The following is an 18,022-nucleotide window of genomic DNA, read 5'->3' as shown; positions in this document are numbered from 1 at the left end:
ATTGCCATCTTGAGAGTTCTCTGTTTTAAAAGTCCTGGCTACTTAGCGGCTTTTTAAGATACTAGTCCCAAAGTGTTGGTTCCATCTCTGCAAATTCCTCCATTTCTGTCATCACATCAGTGGAGTTAGGAATTTCTCCCCTTATTTCCCTCTCAAAGGCTCTTGTTAAAAGGGGGCAGCGGCTGCATTTCTCACCAGGTCCTGCTCCTTGGTGGTCTCGAGAGGACCAGGAAAGTTTGCCGTCAGTGGAAATTTTGAGTTTAGAACAAAACTTCTTGGAGGACAACGATTTCATCAGTGACCCAGTCCAGAATGATGAAATGCTGACTCCTTATAAGCTTTGGTCTAGGTTGGCTGACAAGCTTGGAGCCTCTCATCACTCAGCTACTTCTCTTTCTGATCAAATGTCCCCTCCGATTGCAACTCTAGGTCAATGTGTAGAAGACAGCAACAAAGAACAATTCTGACAAGATTCTAATTTGCAAACAAATCATCTAGTCAATCCCTAGTGGGTAGAATCCTAAATCTGTGAATCATCTGTGGATAACTTCCTTCTCTCCTTGGTATACAGGTCTCATTTCCCAACCATTTGACATGCCAGTCTCTTAGCTGGGTCAAAAATAGACCCAAAGAACTTATCCAGCCCTGTTCACTCCAATAGAAGAAGAAAGATAATAACCAGCAGTTTGGGGAAGTCCTCTTTGGGTAAATATATAGTCTTATCTTAATCTTTCCCAGGCTCCAGGACCTTTGTTCCTCCTAAAGCCAACTGGATAAGTTTGCAAAGAGATGCCTTTTCTAAAAAGAAATACCTACTTCTTATTTCCAGCATAGCACAATTTTAGAGTACTGTTCTTCTGCTCCTTGACTCATCCACTTCCTAGCAAATCTGCTATTTAATCACAACACACAATTTTATAAGGAAGAAGCTGGAAGTTGAAGCATGGCATCATCTGTTCTAATAATGATGTACATCCAATTGGTCCTCGGATTTTCACTGGGAATTGATCCAGAGGTCTTGGGCAAGCGCTTTGAATGAGAGAATGCCAGTCATGGTGAGTTGGTTTTCATCTTTCTGCCTCTTTTCTAAAGAATTACTTATAAATGGTTTGGATTCTGGCCTGAGTTTCTGCTTTCTCACAAACATCCAGGCTACTAAAAAATTCACAGATTGCCAGATGGTATAACAGCAGTTCCCTGCAACGAATCTGAGCTTCCCAGTGAACAAAGAAGACGCGTACTCATGGGGACAAGTGGCAACATCAGCAAAAGCTTTGGAGTGGTGAGTGTACGCGGGGGGGTGGGAAGCAGGGTGTAAAGAGGTGAGAAAAAGGACCTTTTCCCTCCAGTGACTGATACCAGAGTATCTGGCAGGGAAAAAACTTTCTAGCAGGTTCCCCTACTTCATTCTCCATTTTCCAATCCATCTTCAGAGTTCTCTCTCTCCAAAATACCAGCCTGATCATGAAATGGCACAACTCAAAATCCTTCTGCATCTTCCATCACCAACAAAGTAATGTAAAAATACTTTTGTATGGGCATATAAAGTCCTCCAAAATCTGGGCCCAAATACTCTCTCCAAAATCTCTTACTATCTCCCTTCACATGTACCCATGTACCTCTAAAACTATGTGCAGGTTTAGGAAATTCTTTCCTTTCCAGGTGTCTTTTCCAACACACTTTCTTCCTAGAAGGCCATTCTGCCCCAATTTGTAAATATTTAAGGTATAGCCATCACCCCACCTATCTCTGCCACGATGGAAATTATCTCCGCACTTCAGATCTTCCAGAGTGCTTATCCTTTTATCTCTTTTATGGTACTTTTTGCATTTTGCATAGCATCATATTCATATCTGCACCTCCTTTGTTTTTCCATATAAACCCCAAGCTCTTAATGGGAAAGGTTTCTGTTTACTCAATCTTATTATCCCTAAGACCTCCTGCAAGGTCCATGACACAATAGGCCTTTAATAAATATTTACTAAATATAAGTAAGAATTTCACTCTGCTTCACAACCCTAGATACCTGTTCTTGGGCCTGTTCTATACCTATCTGCCACTGGACATAAGACCACTAAGAGGTTGTAGAATGCAGGAAGTCACAGGAATGGTCCTATATGAACTGGCAGTAGACTCAATCACCCAAACTCTTCAATGCTTGGCAGTCAGAGATTAATCTGTGAATTAATATCTATGGAGTGTCTGTAGCATCCAAGCCACTGCAAAGATGCCACGTGAGATACAGGATAATTGCACTGACTTTTTTTTAAAGCATCTGTTGTATCATGCACTATGTGGGCACCTTACATTAATGTATGTAGCACAACTCCTCAAGGAGAGAGGTATTATTAACACCATCACAAAGCTAATAAATATTGGCGTCAAGATTTAAATGGCATGTGATGTCTGATATCTAAGACTTATAATACAATTGGAAATGTAAAGCAAGCACAAAATAGGTAAAATAAATAAATAATGCCCATAGCCCTGAACAAGAGTAAGTATTTGTGATAAAGGTCAAGGAAAAAGATTTTCACTACAAGAATTAATATCTTTGAAGAAGTAGAATCTGAACTAGGTCTTGAAAAAGGGATAGGATTTATATTGGCAGAGTGCTTGGGGTGGGTATTCCAGGTGGAGATAGTGTATACAATGGGAGAAAAGAGGAAAAATTCAAGATCTGTGTTCTGGACAGGGGGATTCACAGAGAAAGAATGTTGGGACCCAACTACCTTCCATTGACCTGGTCTTCGGAGCACTTTTTGTATTTTGTGAATGTGTATTTATTGGGTGCTTATTTACGCTGTATGCTCCATGTATTTATTTGGGTGCTTATTATGCTGTATGCTCCGTAAGAGCGGGAACCATGCCTCTTGTATTCCCTGATCTCTCACTGCCATTCACAAATATTTTTTGCCTGATGACTGAACAACACAAGGACTTAGCAAGTGAATAAATGAGGCAACGAGCCCATTTATACACGACTAAGCTAGTTTGCATCAAATCCTAAAGCTCCAGTATCAGGATGCTGGCCAGGCAAGCAGAATAAGTGTAATTCTTAAACACTAACCCAATTACTTGAGTGAACTTTGCAGCACCACCTCTGCAATCATGAGGAGGAGAGTCATTTTCTCGAACAAAATTTTGTTTCTTTTTTACCACTTGGCTGCAGTGTCCTCCAGTGAAGAGCTTCAATCCATAGGGACACTCTTTCCCAGCTACAGAGTCCTTTACCTTACCTGTAATTCCCTGAAATGGCCAAGAAACTAACGATGGTTTTGCTAGGAAACAACGGAATGAGATCATGGAAGAATGATGCATTCATATTGGATAAATAATCTGTGGTTTTTATTGAGAAAATCTAAACCCTCCCTGAGAGAATGAAATTTTCACTTAAAAAAAAAAAAATACATTGCGTGCAGTGGCCCACACCAGTAATCCCAACACTTTGGAAGGCTGAGGTAGTAGGATCATTTGAGGCCAGGAATTCCTGAGACCAGATTGGGCACAGAGTAAAACCCTATCTCCATAAAAAAAAATAAAATTTAAAAGATAGCCAGGCATCGTGGCACATCTGTAGTCCCAGCTACTTTGGAGGATGAGGCGGGAGGATTACATAAGCCCAGGAGTTTGAGATTGAAGTGAGCTATGATTGCACCACTGCATTCCAGCCTGGGCAACAGAGCAAAACCCTGTCTCAAAAAAAAAAAATTTTAATAGCCTGGGGCCAGGTTTCTGTGGGCTCTTCACAGTACTGGGTTCTCCCATACTGGAGATGAAGAGTCTGGACAGAGAAGACATATACATTAATAACTCCAGTAAATTACTGAGGAGCAGGGATGAATTAGCGCACCTGACCCCCAAACTTGAGGCTTCAGCAAGAATCAGAGAAAGTAGAACTGGAAGGTAATGTATTAGTCGCCCATGAACCCAAGGCACTTCATTTTACAAATAGGGAAACTGAGGCACAGAGTGGCAACTCTTGACCTCTGTAACATTAGACAGCTAACTAGTGAATGTTCTGGGGCCCAACACAGGTCTCCAGGTCCTAATCCAAGGCCCTTTTTGCTGCACTGCACTACCCACTCCTCAGTCACGCCGAGAACTGACATTCTGTCAAATCTGTCACATCATTGAATGTGACTCACACAATCTCAAGTTAAATGCTACTTCAGGGGCCAACAGGGCCCACTCCTTCTACAATAACAGATTCTCCCTCCAGTGTTCCTATCAGTTCTTCCAGATCACACCCACCAGGCCCTACCATCTTCATTGCTCTTAACTCTGCAGTTTTTCTTCCTATTATACCAAAATCTTTCTCTCTGTAATTTCTACCTATTGAATAAATTCCACTTTCACAGGCAAACTGACTATGTGACCTTGGCTGAGTGACATAACTCCTTAAGGCTGATCTTTCCTTCAAAGTTGAGACTTTCATCAACCTTGAGAATTCAGATTATTTTACTAGCACAAATGTCATAGCACAATGCCCAACATAAAATAAGTGCCAATTAACTGTTAGATCAATGTTATTATTGGTTTTATCTATCCTTCTCAGAGCCAGAAGTCTTCACTCAGGAGATAACACTACTGATATATCTGGTTTGCCCATTTCGGAGGAAAGGGAGGTAATGGTCACCTTGCAGACGTAGGTCACCTTGTAGATATAAATCTCACCTGCAGCTCACCTCCAACTACTACCAAAATTCCATCTCTGCAGTGATTCTCTAAAAGTTTCCATCCCACAAATCGCACTTCATTTGAGAGAGAGGAAGAACAAGTACGCCCCAGGGGAAAGTAGATCCAAGCGTATGCTTCAGTAGAACAAGGTACTCCGTGAAGCAGAGAGAGGCAGGAAGAGACTGTGTTAGACAGCAGGAGAAGGGCCAGTGACAAGCCTGGAGCAAAGATGAGACCAGCAGATGACAATGCCCACACCAAGATGGTGGAAGAGGAAAACATCATTAAAAACAAGAGTCATACCCGTCAGGATGACTACTCTCAAAAAAATTTTTTTTAAATTTTTTAAAAAGCAAGTATTGGTAAGGATGTGGAGAATTTGGAAGCCTTGCTTGTGCTTATGCACAATATGGAAGAACAATAAGGAACTTCCATATTGTTTTCTACAGCAACTGTACTATTTTACATTGGCAGCAATGTAAAATAGCAGTGGTATTTTACACCGGTGGCAACGTAAAATAGTACAGCTGCTGTAGAAAACAATATGGAAGTTCTTTTTGAAAATGAAAATGTAATTACCATAGTCCAGCAATTCCACTTCTGCATATATTCTCCAAAGAATTGAAAGCAGAGACTCAAACAGATACTCATGTCCACAGCAACATTATTTCCAGTAGCCAAAAGGTCAAAGCAACCCATTGCCAGATGAATAGACAAAATGTGGTTCATCCATACAATGGACTATCATTCAGCCTTTAAAAGGAAGGATATTCTGACACATGCTACAACATGGAGAGCCCTTGAGGTGATGCTAAGTGAAATAAGCCAGAAACCAAAAGATAAATACTACCTGGTTCCATTTACGTGAGGTGTCTAGAGTAGTCATCTTCACAGAGACATTAAATACAATGGTGGTTTCCATGTGCTTTTGGGGGGATTAGCAGAGGGGTAGTGGGGAATTGCTCAGTGGGTACAGAGTTTCAGTTTTGCAAGATGAAAAGAATTATATAAATGAATGGTGGTGATAGTTGCACAACAATGTGAATGTATTTAATGCCACTGAACTATACACTTAAAATGACTGATGGTAAATTTTATATGTATTTTACCATAATTAATTCAAAAGAAAAAGAAAATGGTGTCAGGAAATCCCTTCATGGGCAGCTAACCCTCAGTTTATTCAGATCTTTTTGAATAAACCTTTTGAATGAAGGTCATTCTGTTGTTTGGTTGATTTCTCAAGAAAGAAAATAAACAAAAACACATCAACGCTTAAAATGGTCCTCCTGGGAACAGAGCTCAGAAATATATGAGACCAATGTCCAGGGACAAAAGACTGGGATATTTAGTGTGTGAGAAATAGGTTGGACCTCCTTTTTATTTATTTACTAGAAAATATCCTACCAGTACACACATGGGTAGCCTACAAAGATTCAAAATAAATTCTTGCCCTCTCTATCCATCTGACTTTTTATGGGGTTGACAAGGACAGGAACAATAGGGACTCATCTTCCTTCTCCCACATTAGTCAGAGTATCCCTAAAGCCCTCTTCTCACAGATCACCAGATTATCCTGAGCCCCCCAGAGGCTCACCGGATCATCAGAGAACCTTCCAGATAGAGAAGAGAGTCTGAAGAGAACACAGTCCATAACAACCAAGTTTGAATTAGAGCTTCCCTCCAAAACACAAATGCAAATCCATTTAAGCCTTTTATTTTTATTTACCACACAGGCCTTTACAGACAAGAGCTCAGCTGAAGGCCACAGTAAGGATGATGTTTCATTATTGTTTCTGTTTTGTTCTGTTCTGTTTTGGGGATTTATTTCTACACTAAAAATTAATCAGGAGACCCTTGATTCAGCAGCAAGTCCTGCTGCACTGTGTTTTGGCCCAGCCTTTTGGAGAGGGGCATAGTTGCCCAAGAATTCACACAAGCATACTGAAAAAAAAAAAACTGAAAATAGAAAATAAATTGATGTTTCTAGAGAGAGATTAAGGCAGGAAATAAATTTAGTATTGGGGAAAAAACTCCAAGTCTGGGGCTAAGTCTTGAGAAATGGAGAACTAAGTCCTTAATGGGGGATCTCCTATTGTAAACTCCAATGGTTTTCAATTAAAGGGCCACAAAGTAGTCAAAGTGATTTTTCATATTTCAAACAGCCTATTGGAAACAGAAGATCTGCCGGGATACGGTCACATGGCCTCACCAGAAAGTCAAGTTGTTTTGTGTTTGAGCTGGAAGCCTCCCAAGTCAGTGTGGTTACACTGGTTATCTCACCCCAATCAAAAACCCTTAATTGGCCACTGACGGTATCAAGGGCATTTCTGAGAGGAGATGTTTTTCCTTCCCATTTTGTTATATGTTTTTGACTAATAAAAATGGAATTATAGCTGCATTATTACTTGTCCATAGTAGTTTGGAAGGCAAAGTCCTGCAAAACCCTGTGTTCACCAAGGAGGAAGCTTAAGGGGTCCTTGGTGGTGAAAAGTTGGGGAACCATCCTCTCCCTCTCCCCAGAACATGCACATTTCAAGGGAATAAACAGACTTCTTCTGAGCCAGAGTAGAGCGTGCCTGTTGTGTGAGAAAATGCAAAGACAAACAGTGTAAATTAACTGCATCTGGTGAGGTTAGGTGAGAAGGGGGAGGAGATAATTAGTTGGCATTATAGGAACAAGGGCAAAGAACAGAATTCTATATTTATGCAGAGGAAATCCAAAATAGACTACTTTGCACCCATTTGGGGCTTGTGAGGGAACTCACTGAGTTGGCAGATGGACGCAGAGACCAGATGCAAGGCTGATCCAAACCAGTGGATACTATGAGCACGATTCCCACCTTCAACAAATGGAAACCTGACTTCATGCCATTTACCTCTTTTTTAAAATTTATTTATTTATTTATTTATTTATTTATTGAGACAGGTCTCGCTCTGTCATCCAGGCTGGAGTGCAGTGGCATGATCACAGTTCTCTGCAGCCTCCACCTCCTGGGCCTCAGTGATCCTCCTACCTCAGCCTCCCGAGTAGCTAGGGCCACAGGTGTGCACTACCACACCTAGCTAACCTTTTTAGTTTCTGTAAAGATGGGATCCCACTATGGTGCTCAGGTTGCTTCATGCCATTTTACTTCTGAAAATGAAGGCAAGAAGGCTAAGGTAAACCCAAAAGACATTCAGGAGCGATAAGACAAGGTTTCAGTGAGAGAACAGTTATCTTCAAACAAAAGCCCTACCATAAGCAAGCTAAACAAATGCATCTGTTTGTAGTAAAGTGGGCTTCCTTAAAACCTGATACTGGACAATTTATAGTACCCTTTGGTATGTATGTTTCCATGTGTAGACATGCAACATTTAGGAAGTAACGCATATATCGAGTGATGCAGAGACATCACTGGGCTATTTTGTTGTGCATAGGATAGTAAAAATAAAGGCCACAGTCACATAAAACTCGTAATCTGCAGCCAAGATACAATTTCTACTTTCTCAGAAGAATTTAAAGCACGCTAGCACAAACTATGAAGGCGCCTAATACGAAAATCTTTTCTTTCTATTGATGCAAAGATACTTTCTTTTGTTCATGTGGTGTGTGTGTTACATAGGAAGAAAACATGAGCATATTCAACTTTATCGGTGAATGCAGTTAGATGTAGTTCTTTAAAGTAGGAGCTCCTGCTTAGTGCAGAGCCATTAAGGTGTGTACTTACGAGAAGCAAGGTTCAGATGAGTATTTACAGGTTTGCAAACATTTCTAAAGCTGGTTTATAGGGTGTTTATTGCGAAAAAGGATGTAACAGTCATGAGATTAGAGTACTTTCTTAAAAGAGAAGCTAAAGATAGCAGAAAAGACTAGATGAAGATTAGTGAGCTCAGTCGACAGGCCGGAAAGGACAGGGTCTAGGCTGCTCTCATATGCCTCCAGTCTCCCAGAGAATCCCTGGGAAACAGAAATGAACAGATCCAACTCATCAGGACAGAAAAACTGCTGGGAGAACAAGGTTGTGGCCATGGAGAGAGCACAGTCTGGAAGTAAGGACAGCTTAGCTGTGTTCTTTTTTTTTTTTTTTTTTTTTTTTTTTGAGACAGAGTCTCACTGTCTCTCTCTGTCACCCAGGCTGGAGTGCAGTGGTATGATCTTGGCTCACTGCAATCTCTGCCTCCTGGGTCCAAGCGATTCTCCTGCCTCAGCCTCCCAAATAACTGGGATTACAGGCATGTGCCACCATGCCTGGCTAAGTTTTGTATTTTTAGTAAAGACAGGGTTCCATTGTGTTGACCAGGCTTGTCGCAAGCCTCCAACCTCAAGTGATCTGCCCACCTCGGTCTCCCAAAGTGCTGGGATTACAGGCATGAGCCATGGCACCCAGCCTGGAAGTAAGGACAGCTGTGTTCTAATGCCAGTTCTGCCCAACCAGCTGCGCAACCACGGGCAAGTCATGCCACCACTCAGGGTTCAGACTTTTCATCTATAAGATGAGGAAGATGACTGACTCCAAATAGTCCTTGCGACTCTCTATATTTAAGCCTCTCTGTACTTTCAAAAAGACCAGAGCGACCCCAATAGCTCCCTAAAATGCAGCTCATTGGAAACTTCTAAAATGGCAAAGACACTATACATATCCAACAAACATTTTATATCTGCCTATCATCCTCTTCAAGCATGTCAGAGAACACTGGAAAGCTGCCATTGATATTTCAGTAGCCTCTTGAAGCCTACAGCAGTGACAGCACTCCCTAACCCATCATTACATTATTGAAGAACAGAGATGCTGAGTGCTTTGTCCAAGGTCAGAAGCTAGGACAAGATCAGAGTTCCAGCCTCCTCAGTTCCTAGGCTATGCTATACTTTCCACTAAGAAAGCAAGCAGGCTTTCTGGGAAGAATGCCAGAGGTTCCATTCTCCCAACTGAGAATTCGTTGGAATATTGGAATAACAACTTTGGAGACTGTGGTCTCTCCAATCCATTTCAGGACCTGGCTAGAAATGTGAAAACCCAAAGAAAGAAGCAATAGGGAATTATTCCGTTTTTTAACGAAAGAGAAAAAAATTAGGGGTGGGAATATGAGGTTTCTTAAAAATTACATGATTGCTGGAAGTTAATTTGGTATTTCTTCGTTGGTTTGTAAGTTCTGTTTCCAATCACAAAAACAGACAGCTGAGGATGCCTAAATCACATTTCAGTGAATTAGTGTCTTGTCCCAAAGAATCTTTCCCATTCTGAATATAACATAGAACCCAGAATGCAATCCTCCGTAGTAGAAAGGAATCTCCCTCAACGCAACAGAGAGCTTATCATATCCCCTAAACCATAATCTAAATTGATAATCTTCCAGCCAAACAGCAATCATGGAGAATAATGAAGCGGGTGCCACTTAACTTGGGGCACACTGCCTCTTCTAGAAAACTGATTGAGACCATACCCTGCCCGAGAGGAGAGGCGCCATTGCTTATATCCTGCACCACACATACTACTTCTGAGGCTGAAGCTGGTGCACCTGGAAAAGACTCCGCCACAGATTTACAGAAACGTGTTCCAAAGGAAGATTCTAGCTTCTTGCAAGAAAGGCCAGCATGAGGAGGCCCTTGTTGGACGAGTTTAGTGTCTTGAAATAACATGAAACCAACCTGACAGCAAAGCTCCGTGGATCAGTACTCAAAAGGTTCATGAAAAAAAGGAACCGCAAATGATTGAAAAATCACTTTTTCCCCCTACCTGTCAATTATGACCGGGTCCGATGGAGTCTCATTTCGGTTTCCACAGCTTTTCTTTTCGCAGCATCGACTGTAGATTGGGAAGGAACCAAAAGAATGAAAGAAATTTATTAAATCAAGAAAATGCAATGAGCACATGACAAGAACATTCTGGATTTTTGTTGTTGTTGTTGTTGTTGTTTTCCAGACAGTGTCTGGCTCTGTCACCAGGCTGGAGTGCAGTGGCTTGATGGCTCTGTCTTGACTCCCTGCAACCTCCGCCTCCTGGGTTCAAGTGATTCTCCTGCCTCAGCCTCCTGACTAACTGGGACTACAGGTGTGCACCACCGCGCCTGGCTAACTTTTTTTATTTTTAGTAGAGATGGGTTTTTAGCATGTTGGCCAGGCTGGTCTCGAACTCCTGTCCTCAGGTGATCTGCCCACCTCGGCCTCCCAAAGTGCAGGGATTACTGGCATAAGCTGTAGCACCTGGCCACAAGCACATTCACAAAGATAAATCTGTCTTGGGGGGAAGCAACACACACTGGGGCCTGTCAGAGGGGTGGTGCCAGGAGGGAGAGCCTCAGGAAGAATAGCTAATGGATGCTGGGCTTAATACCTGGGTGATGGGTTGATCTGTGCAGCAAACCACCATGGCACACGTTTACCTATGTAACAAACCTGTACATCCTGCACATGGGCCCCTGAACTTAAAGTAAAAGTTGAAGGAAAAACAAAATGAATCTAAGGTAGCTTCCCAACTATAAGCTGCTTGAGGGCAGGATTTGTGACCATGTTTTATAAGATAAAAAATTAAAAACACTGAACCCGAAGCCAAAATATACTCAAATTCTCACTCTATGACTTAGAAGCTAATTCTCAACTTTCCTATGACCCATATTTGTAATCAGAACCACAGAAGGTTGGATTTAAAGGTCAATAAGGTCACTTCCAGATTGCTATTCAATGATTTTATGATTATTTTAGGTCTTTGTGGCTCAATAAATATTTGAAGAAAGGAGAAGAAGGAAAATATATAAAATAGACTGTAAATAGCTGCCTGGATTACTGTAAACCTTATTTACATAACTTCTTTCTCCAGAGATCTTGGTATACTTTATAAACATTTATTCATTCACTTATTTCCATCATTTTTCAAAGATTAAAGAGGAAGACCAGAACTATGGTATACATTTTAAAATAGGAGGAAAATGAGGCAAGGAGCTGTAGGATGATAGCTCCAATAATTTTCACCAAGTCGGAAACAGAAATGGTATCCCACTGTTTGTAAGTCCCAGTTCTGAAAACTCCACTTCCCAAGATGTCCCCCTTTGTGCTGAGTACCTGGTAGAAAGACCTCAATAAATGCTGATAGGATTAGCTGAGAGGAAGATAAAGAAGATCCCCTGGGGCAATGACAACAAACAGAAAGTACCTCCTAGGACCTGAGAGGGGAGCAAACCACTGCAATCCAAAGGTATCTATCTATTCGAAAATACCTAGACCAATGTGAGAAGGGCAAAGAAAGCTTGCTGGTAAGAAGCACTGGGAATTCACTTCCTTACAACCAGGTAGCCCATCTGCTGCTTATCAGAGGTACAGACTTCTGAATACCTCTCAGCTCATCTCAGGCACATGGTCCACTATCAACTATAGTTGGCTAAGGATGTAGCCTTGACATGGCTTTTTAAAAAAATCCTTATCATCCATACTGGTTGGAGCATAGGCCTAAGAAGTAAGCACGCTAACAATAACCAAACTATATGTGAGCATTGCCCTTTCCATGGTAGTTTTTCTGTAGCCTAAGTTTGACACGATACCTTAGGAAGACTGCTGAACTCAGAATCAGCGTTCTGATATCCAAGCTGTCACCAACCAGCTTCACAAATTTAGTCATATGTCTTTAACCCCTCTGGGCTTTTTCTTTCTTATGAATAAAGTGAAAGTGTTGGATTTGATTCTCTCTCGAGTCTCTTCTAGGTTTAAGTTCATGACGCTAGGGGATTCCATGAGCACCCTTTGAAAGTGGTGATAACATAAGGAAAAAAGGGAAGTCATGTGACAGCAGGAACCCAAAGGCCTAACACCAACCCAGTCTTAGATTTTTTTTTTTTTTTTTTTTAACAGGGTTTCCCTTTGTTACTCTGGCTGGAATGCAGTGACATAATCATGACTCACTGCAGTCTCAACCTCCCAGGCTTAAATGATCCTCCTTTCTCAGACTCCCATATGTAGCTGAGACCACAGGTGCACACCACCACACTCGGCTAATTTTTGATTTTTTATTTTGGTAGGGACAGGGTCTTGCTGTGTTGCCCAGGCTGGTCTTGAGCTCCTGGGATCAAGCTATCTGCTCACCTCGGCCCCCTAAAGTGCTAGGATTATAGGCGTATGCCACCATGCCCAGCCCCAGTCCTAGCTCTGTGGCTCTCTGCAGCTCATTTGCCCTCTCTGGTTCTCCAAGAATTAAACATAAATATCTTAAAACGTTTTAAACCCATCTCTTTCATGGGTGTGGATTCGCCAGTGAATAAGTCTACCATCCTCAGAAAGTGAAATATACTTGAGAGATGCTTAAACATTTGCAGCAAATGGGCACAATGAGGTTTTAAGAAATTTAATCAAATTAGTAGGAAGGAAAAGAAAAATGGTCTCAACTTTCTTAAATACTAGAGTTTGCCACTGGGACTTTCTGAAATAATATTTGGCCTTTGAAATTATATTAGGTCTTAACTTTTAAAATTTCAATCCATCCCAAGATTAACACCAATAAAAATGCAGGCCAGCTGCTCTCCCACCTCCTAAAGCCCTTGTCTCTCTTTCCAAATCCCTACGCCCCCACCCATTTCTCCCACCTTTCCTGTTTCTAGAATATTGCTTATGTCAACATAATACCTTTGCAGTTAAGGCAAACCATTTTTCTTAGCAACACAGTTTCAAAAGACCCATACATGCTAGCTACCTACAGACCTTCAAGCAAGACTCTCCCCTTTGACATCACCAGCATGTCAACCTAACCCCAAATATGTGTGCAATGCCGGGTACAATTTAATTACAAGAGCACACACTGTCAGAATGTGCCAATCTGTTTAGTTTGGGTAGGAATGATTCTGAGGGGGCTGAGTAAGTTTGCAAAATTGTTCAGCTCAATTCAGCTGCCTTCCGTGGGGATTTCCTCTGGAGGAAAAGAAAAACAGATAAAAATGTAAGCCTGGTGCCAGTGTAGTATAACGTAGAGAATGAACTTGGGAGGAAATGATATTCAAAGAAAAATGCAGATAAACTTTAGGATCCAATCCTCCATTTTCCAACAGCAACATATTTAAATATCATCTCTAATGTTGATATTCAGCACAAAACATACATAGAAGACACTCACTTGGCCATTGAACTATAATAGTAAAGTTCAATTAATAATAGAACTTGGTTGAGTTAGCCCCATTTGAGCGCATCTTAACATTTTTCTAGGTCTGTGAGTTGGCCAAAGCAAATTATTATATTTTTTTTTAGAGAAAAGTTCTCATTAATATGTTCTAGTCATTCTTTGTTTTTAACGGCATTCAGTCCTCCCGCCAGCAATATTAGCACAAGCAATGGGAAGTGGAGAACCTGAGATGTTTGTGAACCTACACTCCCCAAACAGTGTGGAACAGCTAACAAACCAAGTCCCTGAATTACTCAGATAAATTTAATTCTGCCTTCCCTTTGCTGTGTAGACAAAGCCTGAGTGACCAACTTTAGGTTCATCTACTTTAGTTAAAAGGCTAGGATTATTCTCCAACAAGCAAGTCTGACGTTCTCAATAAGTGTTTTCTAAAACTGACTCTAAGATAAAAAATAATAAAACAAAGAGAAGAGGAAACTGAGCTTGGCAATAGGTTAAGATTGTGTTCATAACAACCCCAGAGAGACTCAGAGGTGCTCTTTTTTCTTAATGAATGAAAATGGAAGCTGTTCCACTGTTTCTCTCTGGCGTGGTTTGGTTTATTTTATTCTAGTACTTATTTGGAAAACGTTCTACTTGAAACACTCAATTTATTCTCCCCATCTCCACCCGGAGTCTTTGAAGGAGAGAGAAAAAAATAAAACAAGTTATAAGTGGGAGGTGGGGAAACATGAGAACTCTTATCACAATCCTGAATCATACCTGCATTTTTCAGAAAGGGAAAGAGAAAAGATGGCTGAGGAAGGGGAAAAAGCCCCAGCGTTGGACGGAGGGTGTCCACTCAGCCAAACTCCAGCTCACGGCAAGTGAGTGTGTCTCTTATCCCCTCCAAAATAGTTTTTAAAATTCAACCTTCAACTTTCAAAAATCTGTCTCTAATTTCAAACTCAAATAAGCGCACAGCATGGTGGCTTTTGTTTTGTTTTCTTCTCCCCAACTCCTCCCTGCGATTGCATAACAAAAGTGTCTAAATTCACACCATCTGGCCAATAAAGACACTGGCCCCACTGCCCGGCTGGCCCATCTGATTAGGGCCCTGTCTAGCCTGCGCCTTGTGGCGAAAAGTCACAGCTGTGGGGTTTGCTCGAGCTCAATACAACTCTGTTATTAGCCAGCTGTAGGCCTTGAGACGACTTCTGTTCAAATTATAATATCTTTTAACCCTCTGAGCATTGAGGGCTCGGGGGTGGCAGGCAGCGCCATAACAACTAGATTTCTCCTTGCTAATAATTGGTAAAATGAACCAAAGCAGGAAAGAGAGGAGCAGAGACCATTGGGGAAGGGAGAAAAAGTTATTCCTAAAGAGATTTATTTTGTCTCTGCTTTGTTCCCCATTCAAAGCTAAACAAATTTATGAGCCTTTTACTAAAGATTACGGAACATAAAACCATCCGGTGAAGTGCCCAGGTATGCCAAATAACACTATGCAAATGAAACTAAGTATATGCAGTAACCCTCAAGAAACAGGGCACCTGATTCATCTCTCAATCATTGACTGCTACAACTGGCTCTTAAAATGTAAGAGAAGGAACTTTTCACCCTTCCTGAAGTATCAACCAGCTCTAACTGACAGATGGAATGAGAACTTCCCTTTTGGATGCATCTAATATTTGCCATCACCCATCTCGTCTGCACACGTGTACACACACACGCATATGCTGCAGACAGTATCCATTCAATGGATCATTTATTTACACATAATTAATATTTATTTTAAATTCTAGTTTGGGAAGAAAACAGCAGAGCATCTTCCCAGGTCTCCAACACAGAGAAGTTACAGTACATTAAATTTTTATATTGTGTTACTAATGCAGACTAAACTAGAGGCTTTAAAAATTGATGCTGCTACTTAAACAGCATGAAATGAGGAGGATTTGATTGGGCTTAAAAATAAAAATGTCAGTCTTAACTACAGCTGGATGGGGCATGCAAGTGTTATTTAAAATGATAGGTATAATTCATTAGACAATGGATCAGTTTTTGGTTTTGTTTTCTTTCCTTTTCAGAAAGTAATCTCTCCAAAGGCATAAAAAGAAAAACCTCCCTTCAACTAACCAACCTAATCAAAGCGTTCTATTTAAATCTAGGTATTATATAAAGTACATCTCAGAATTCTGTTTTCTTTCTGAACAAATCTATCAAAGGTCCCTGAGATAGTAGAGTATCTATCTTCTTACTCCTCCCAATGTCTTCCCCCAGCTACTTCAGCAAGGAAGCCTCCATTGCTTTCAGCTGAAGCCACTGGCATTTGGAAAGCTTGTTTTTTTAATACTTGGTCAAAACCAAAACAAACATGTCTGATTGTTATGGTTTCTTCCTGACTAGGTTGGGGAGGGAGACAGGGCTTCAGGGAGCTGCCCATAAAACAGTACACACTAAATCAGATAACCTGCAATTACCCAAAACTATTAAGTCTGGAGTTGGGAGACATTCACTAAAGCAATAGCCAAGTAAGGAAGAATTGAGGCTTTCCCTCCAAGCAGAGATTTTTGGAGGAAGAAAAGCATGTATGGAATAGACATTTAAATTTTCAGAATAAAATAGCCACACTCTTTCCAGAGTTTCCTATTTATATCTTGTTTGCGGTGGGATCCCCAGCACCCAGCCGATACCGGGTACATACTAGGCACTCAATAAACATTTGTTGAAATAATAAGGGTGGATGCAATTCTTCTGATTTTTTAAATTTTCTTCCAGGCAGTCAGAAAAAAAAAAGGGAGTAATGCACAGGACTCAAGGTGGAATGGATTGGTCTCTGAAAGGAAGATGGGAAAGGTGCAGGAAGGCCAGTAGACTGAATCTTTCACGACGTGAACATCAGAATCCAGCTGTTGCTCCACACTCCAGATCTCTCAGCGGGTCCTCTCCCTGCACCTCCTAAGGCACTGGTGGGAACTGGACAGATTTTTCTTCCCGGTAGTTCCTTCTGACCTGAGAAACTCCCCTAACACGTGAACTCCGAAGAGAGCAACCTCCCCGGAGGAAGAAACGCCCCCGCATCACCGCAGGTGCCAGGGTGCCAGGAAGCACCCCAGAAATGAGCCGCTGGACCCTCTGGTGGTCCCTCGCCCAGACGAGGAGTCGTTCCAGGGCTTTGACTCATTAACTCCACAAGTGACCCTCCTGGAAATCTACCACTAGAGGCCGGGCGGGAACTCCAGCTGATCCCAAACCGGGCCCGGGGTTGCCCAGCCCGCTTCCACCACTACCACTGACCAGGGCACAGTGGAGACCTTCCACGTGGCCGAAGGAAACTCCTGCGACATCAGAGAGGTGGAGTCCCGAGTCGTTCTGAGTCCTAACGGCTATGCTTCAAGACACTTGCATGAAAGGGTTTCCGTGGATCTACGCTCTGCGCCTGTCTGCCCGCGAGGCCTCTCAGCTGGGAGCCCTCACTCCTGAAAGTTGGTCCCGGGAACGGGGCGCACCAAGGCCGGGCTGGAGCACCTGCGGGCTCTCCAGGAAGGCCTGGGAAAAGGCGGCTCTTACCTACACATCACTTCGTGAGTCAGGAGAACTCGGCACATTTCCGGATTCTTATTCTGTCCCTCGTACGCGATGGGCTGTGAAGGAGGTAGTAGCAGGAAAGGAAGATGTGGAAAGGGGTTGGGGGCAAGGAAAGAAGGGACTTCAGAACAAGCACAACATCGCTTTCCCTCCCACTGCCTCCCACTGCATTAGGAATTCCCGCCCGCGGCACAACCTGAGCGGTTGCCGAGTTTGGACTCGACTGAAAGCATACAGAAGTTTGCCCCAGTGAGAACATCATTCTTAGCAAAATGGAATGTTTGGGGGAACTGAATCTCCCAATAATTGTTTCCTTTCCATCCTTTTTCTTCGCCTCTTACTGCCCCCAGGGTTTCCCTGAGTCAGACAGAACAGGTCACTTGGTGAGACAGAAAAAAAAAAAAATTTCCCGAGTGGACAAGGTGCTGGGAGGGGGACGTGGAGGGGGGCTGTGGAGTCTGACCCAGGAAATAGTGGAGGAGGGGCAGGTCAGAAACAAACTGGGGGGATTGGGGGGACGGGTAAGAGACAGGTGAAGAGAAGCCAAGAGGCCTTGGGCTCACCTGCTTGGTGACCGAGTCGATGAGCCTGACATAGAGGTCCTGTTCCGTGCGGACACCTGCGAGGACCGGACAGGCACCAGTCAAGGGTCGTGGAGCCCCTTCCGGACACCCCAAACCCGTCTCTGCTATGAGTCT

General features: G+C 42.3%; 1 protein-coding gene across 3 annotated transcripts in view; it reads right to left on the bottom strand.

The window, feature by feature from the left end:
• Window positions 1–18,022, bottom strand: part of EBF2 (EBF transcription factor 2) — a 202,555-nt gene that overhangs the window by 179,836 nt on the left and 4,697 nt on the right. For all 3 annotated transcript variants that reach the window (XM_050800249.1, XM_050800251.1, XM_050800250.1), the window contains 3 exons: window positions 17,888–17,943; window positions 17,307–17,380; window positions 10,395–10,463 (listed from right to left, as the gene is read on the bottom strand). In XM_050800249.1, the coding sequence (XP_050656206.1) occupies window positions 10,395–10,463; window positions 17,307–17,380; window positions 17,888–17,943 (199 nt within the window). The remainder of the gene's footprint in view (window positions 1–10,394; window positions 10,464–17,306; window positions 17,381–17,887; window positions 17,944–18,022) is intronic.

This window comes from Macaca thibetana, chromosome 8 (assembly GCF_024542745.1).
Source record: "Macaca thibetana thibetana isolate TM-01 chromosome 8, ASM2454274v1, whole genome shotgun sequence".
In the NCBI taxonomy this organism is placed as follows: Eukaryota; Metazoa; Chordata; class Mammalia; order Primates; family Cercopithecidae; genus Macaca; species Macaca thibetana.
The sequence above is the reverse complement of the archived record's forward strand: the minus strand, read 5'-3'. Positions and strand labels throughout refer to the sequence as shown.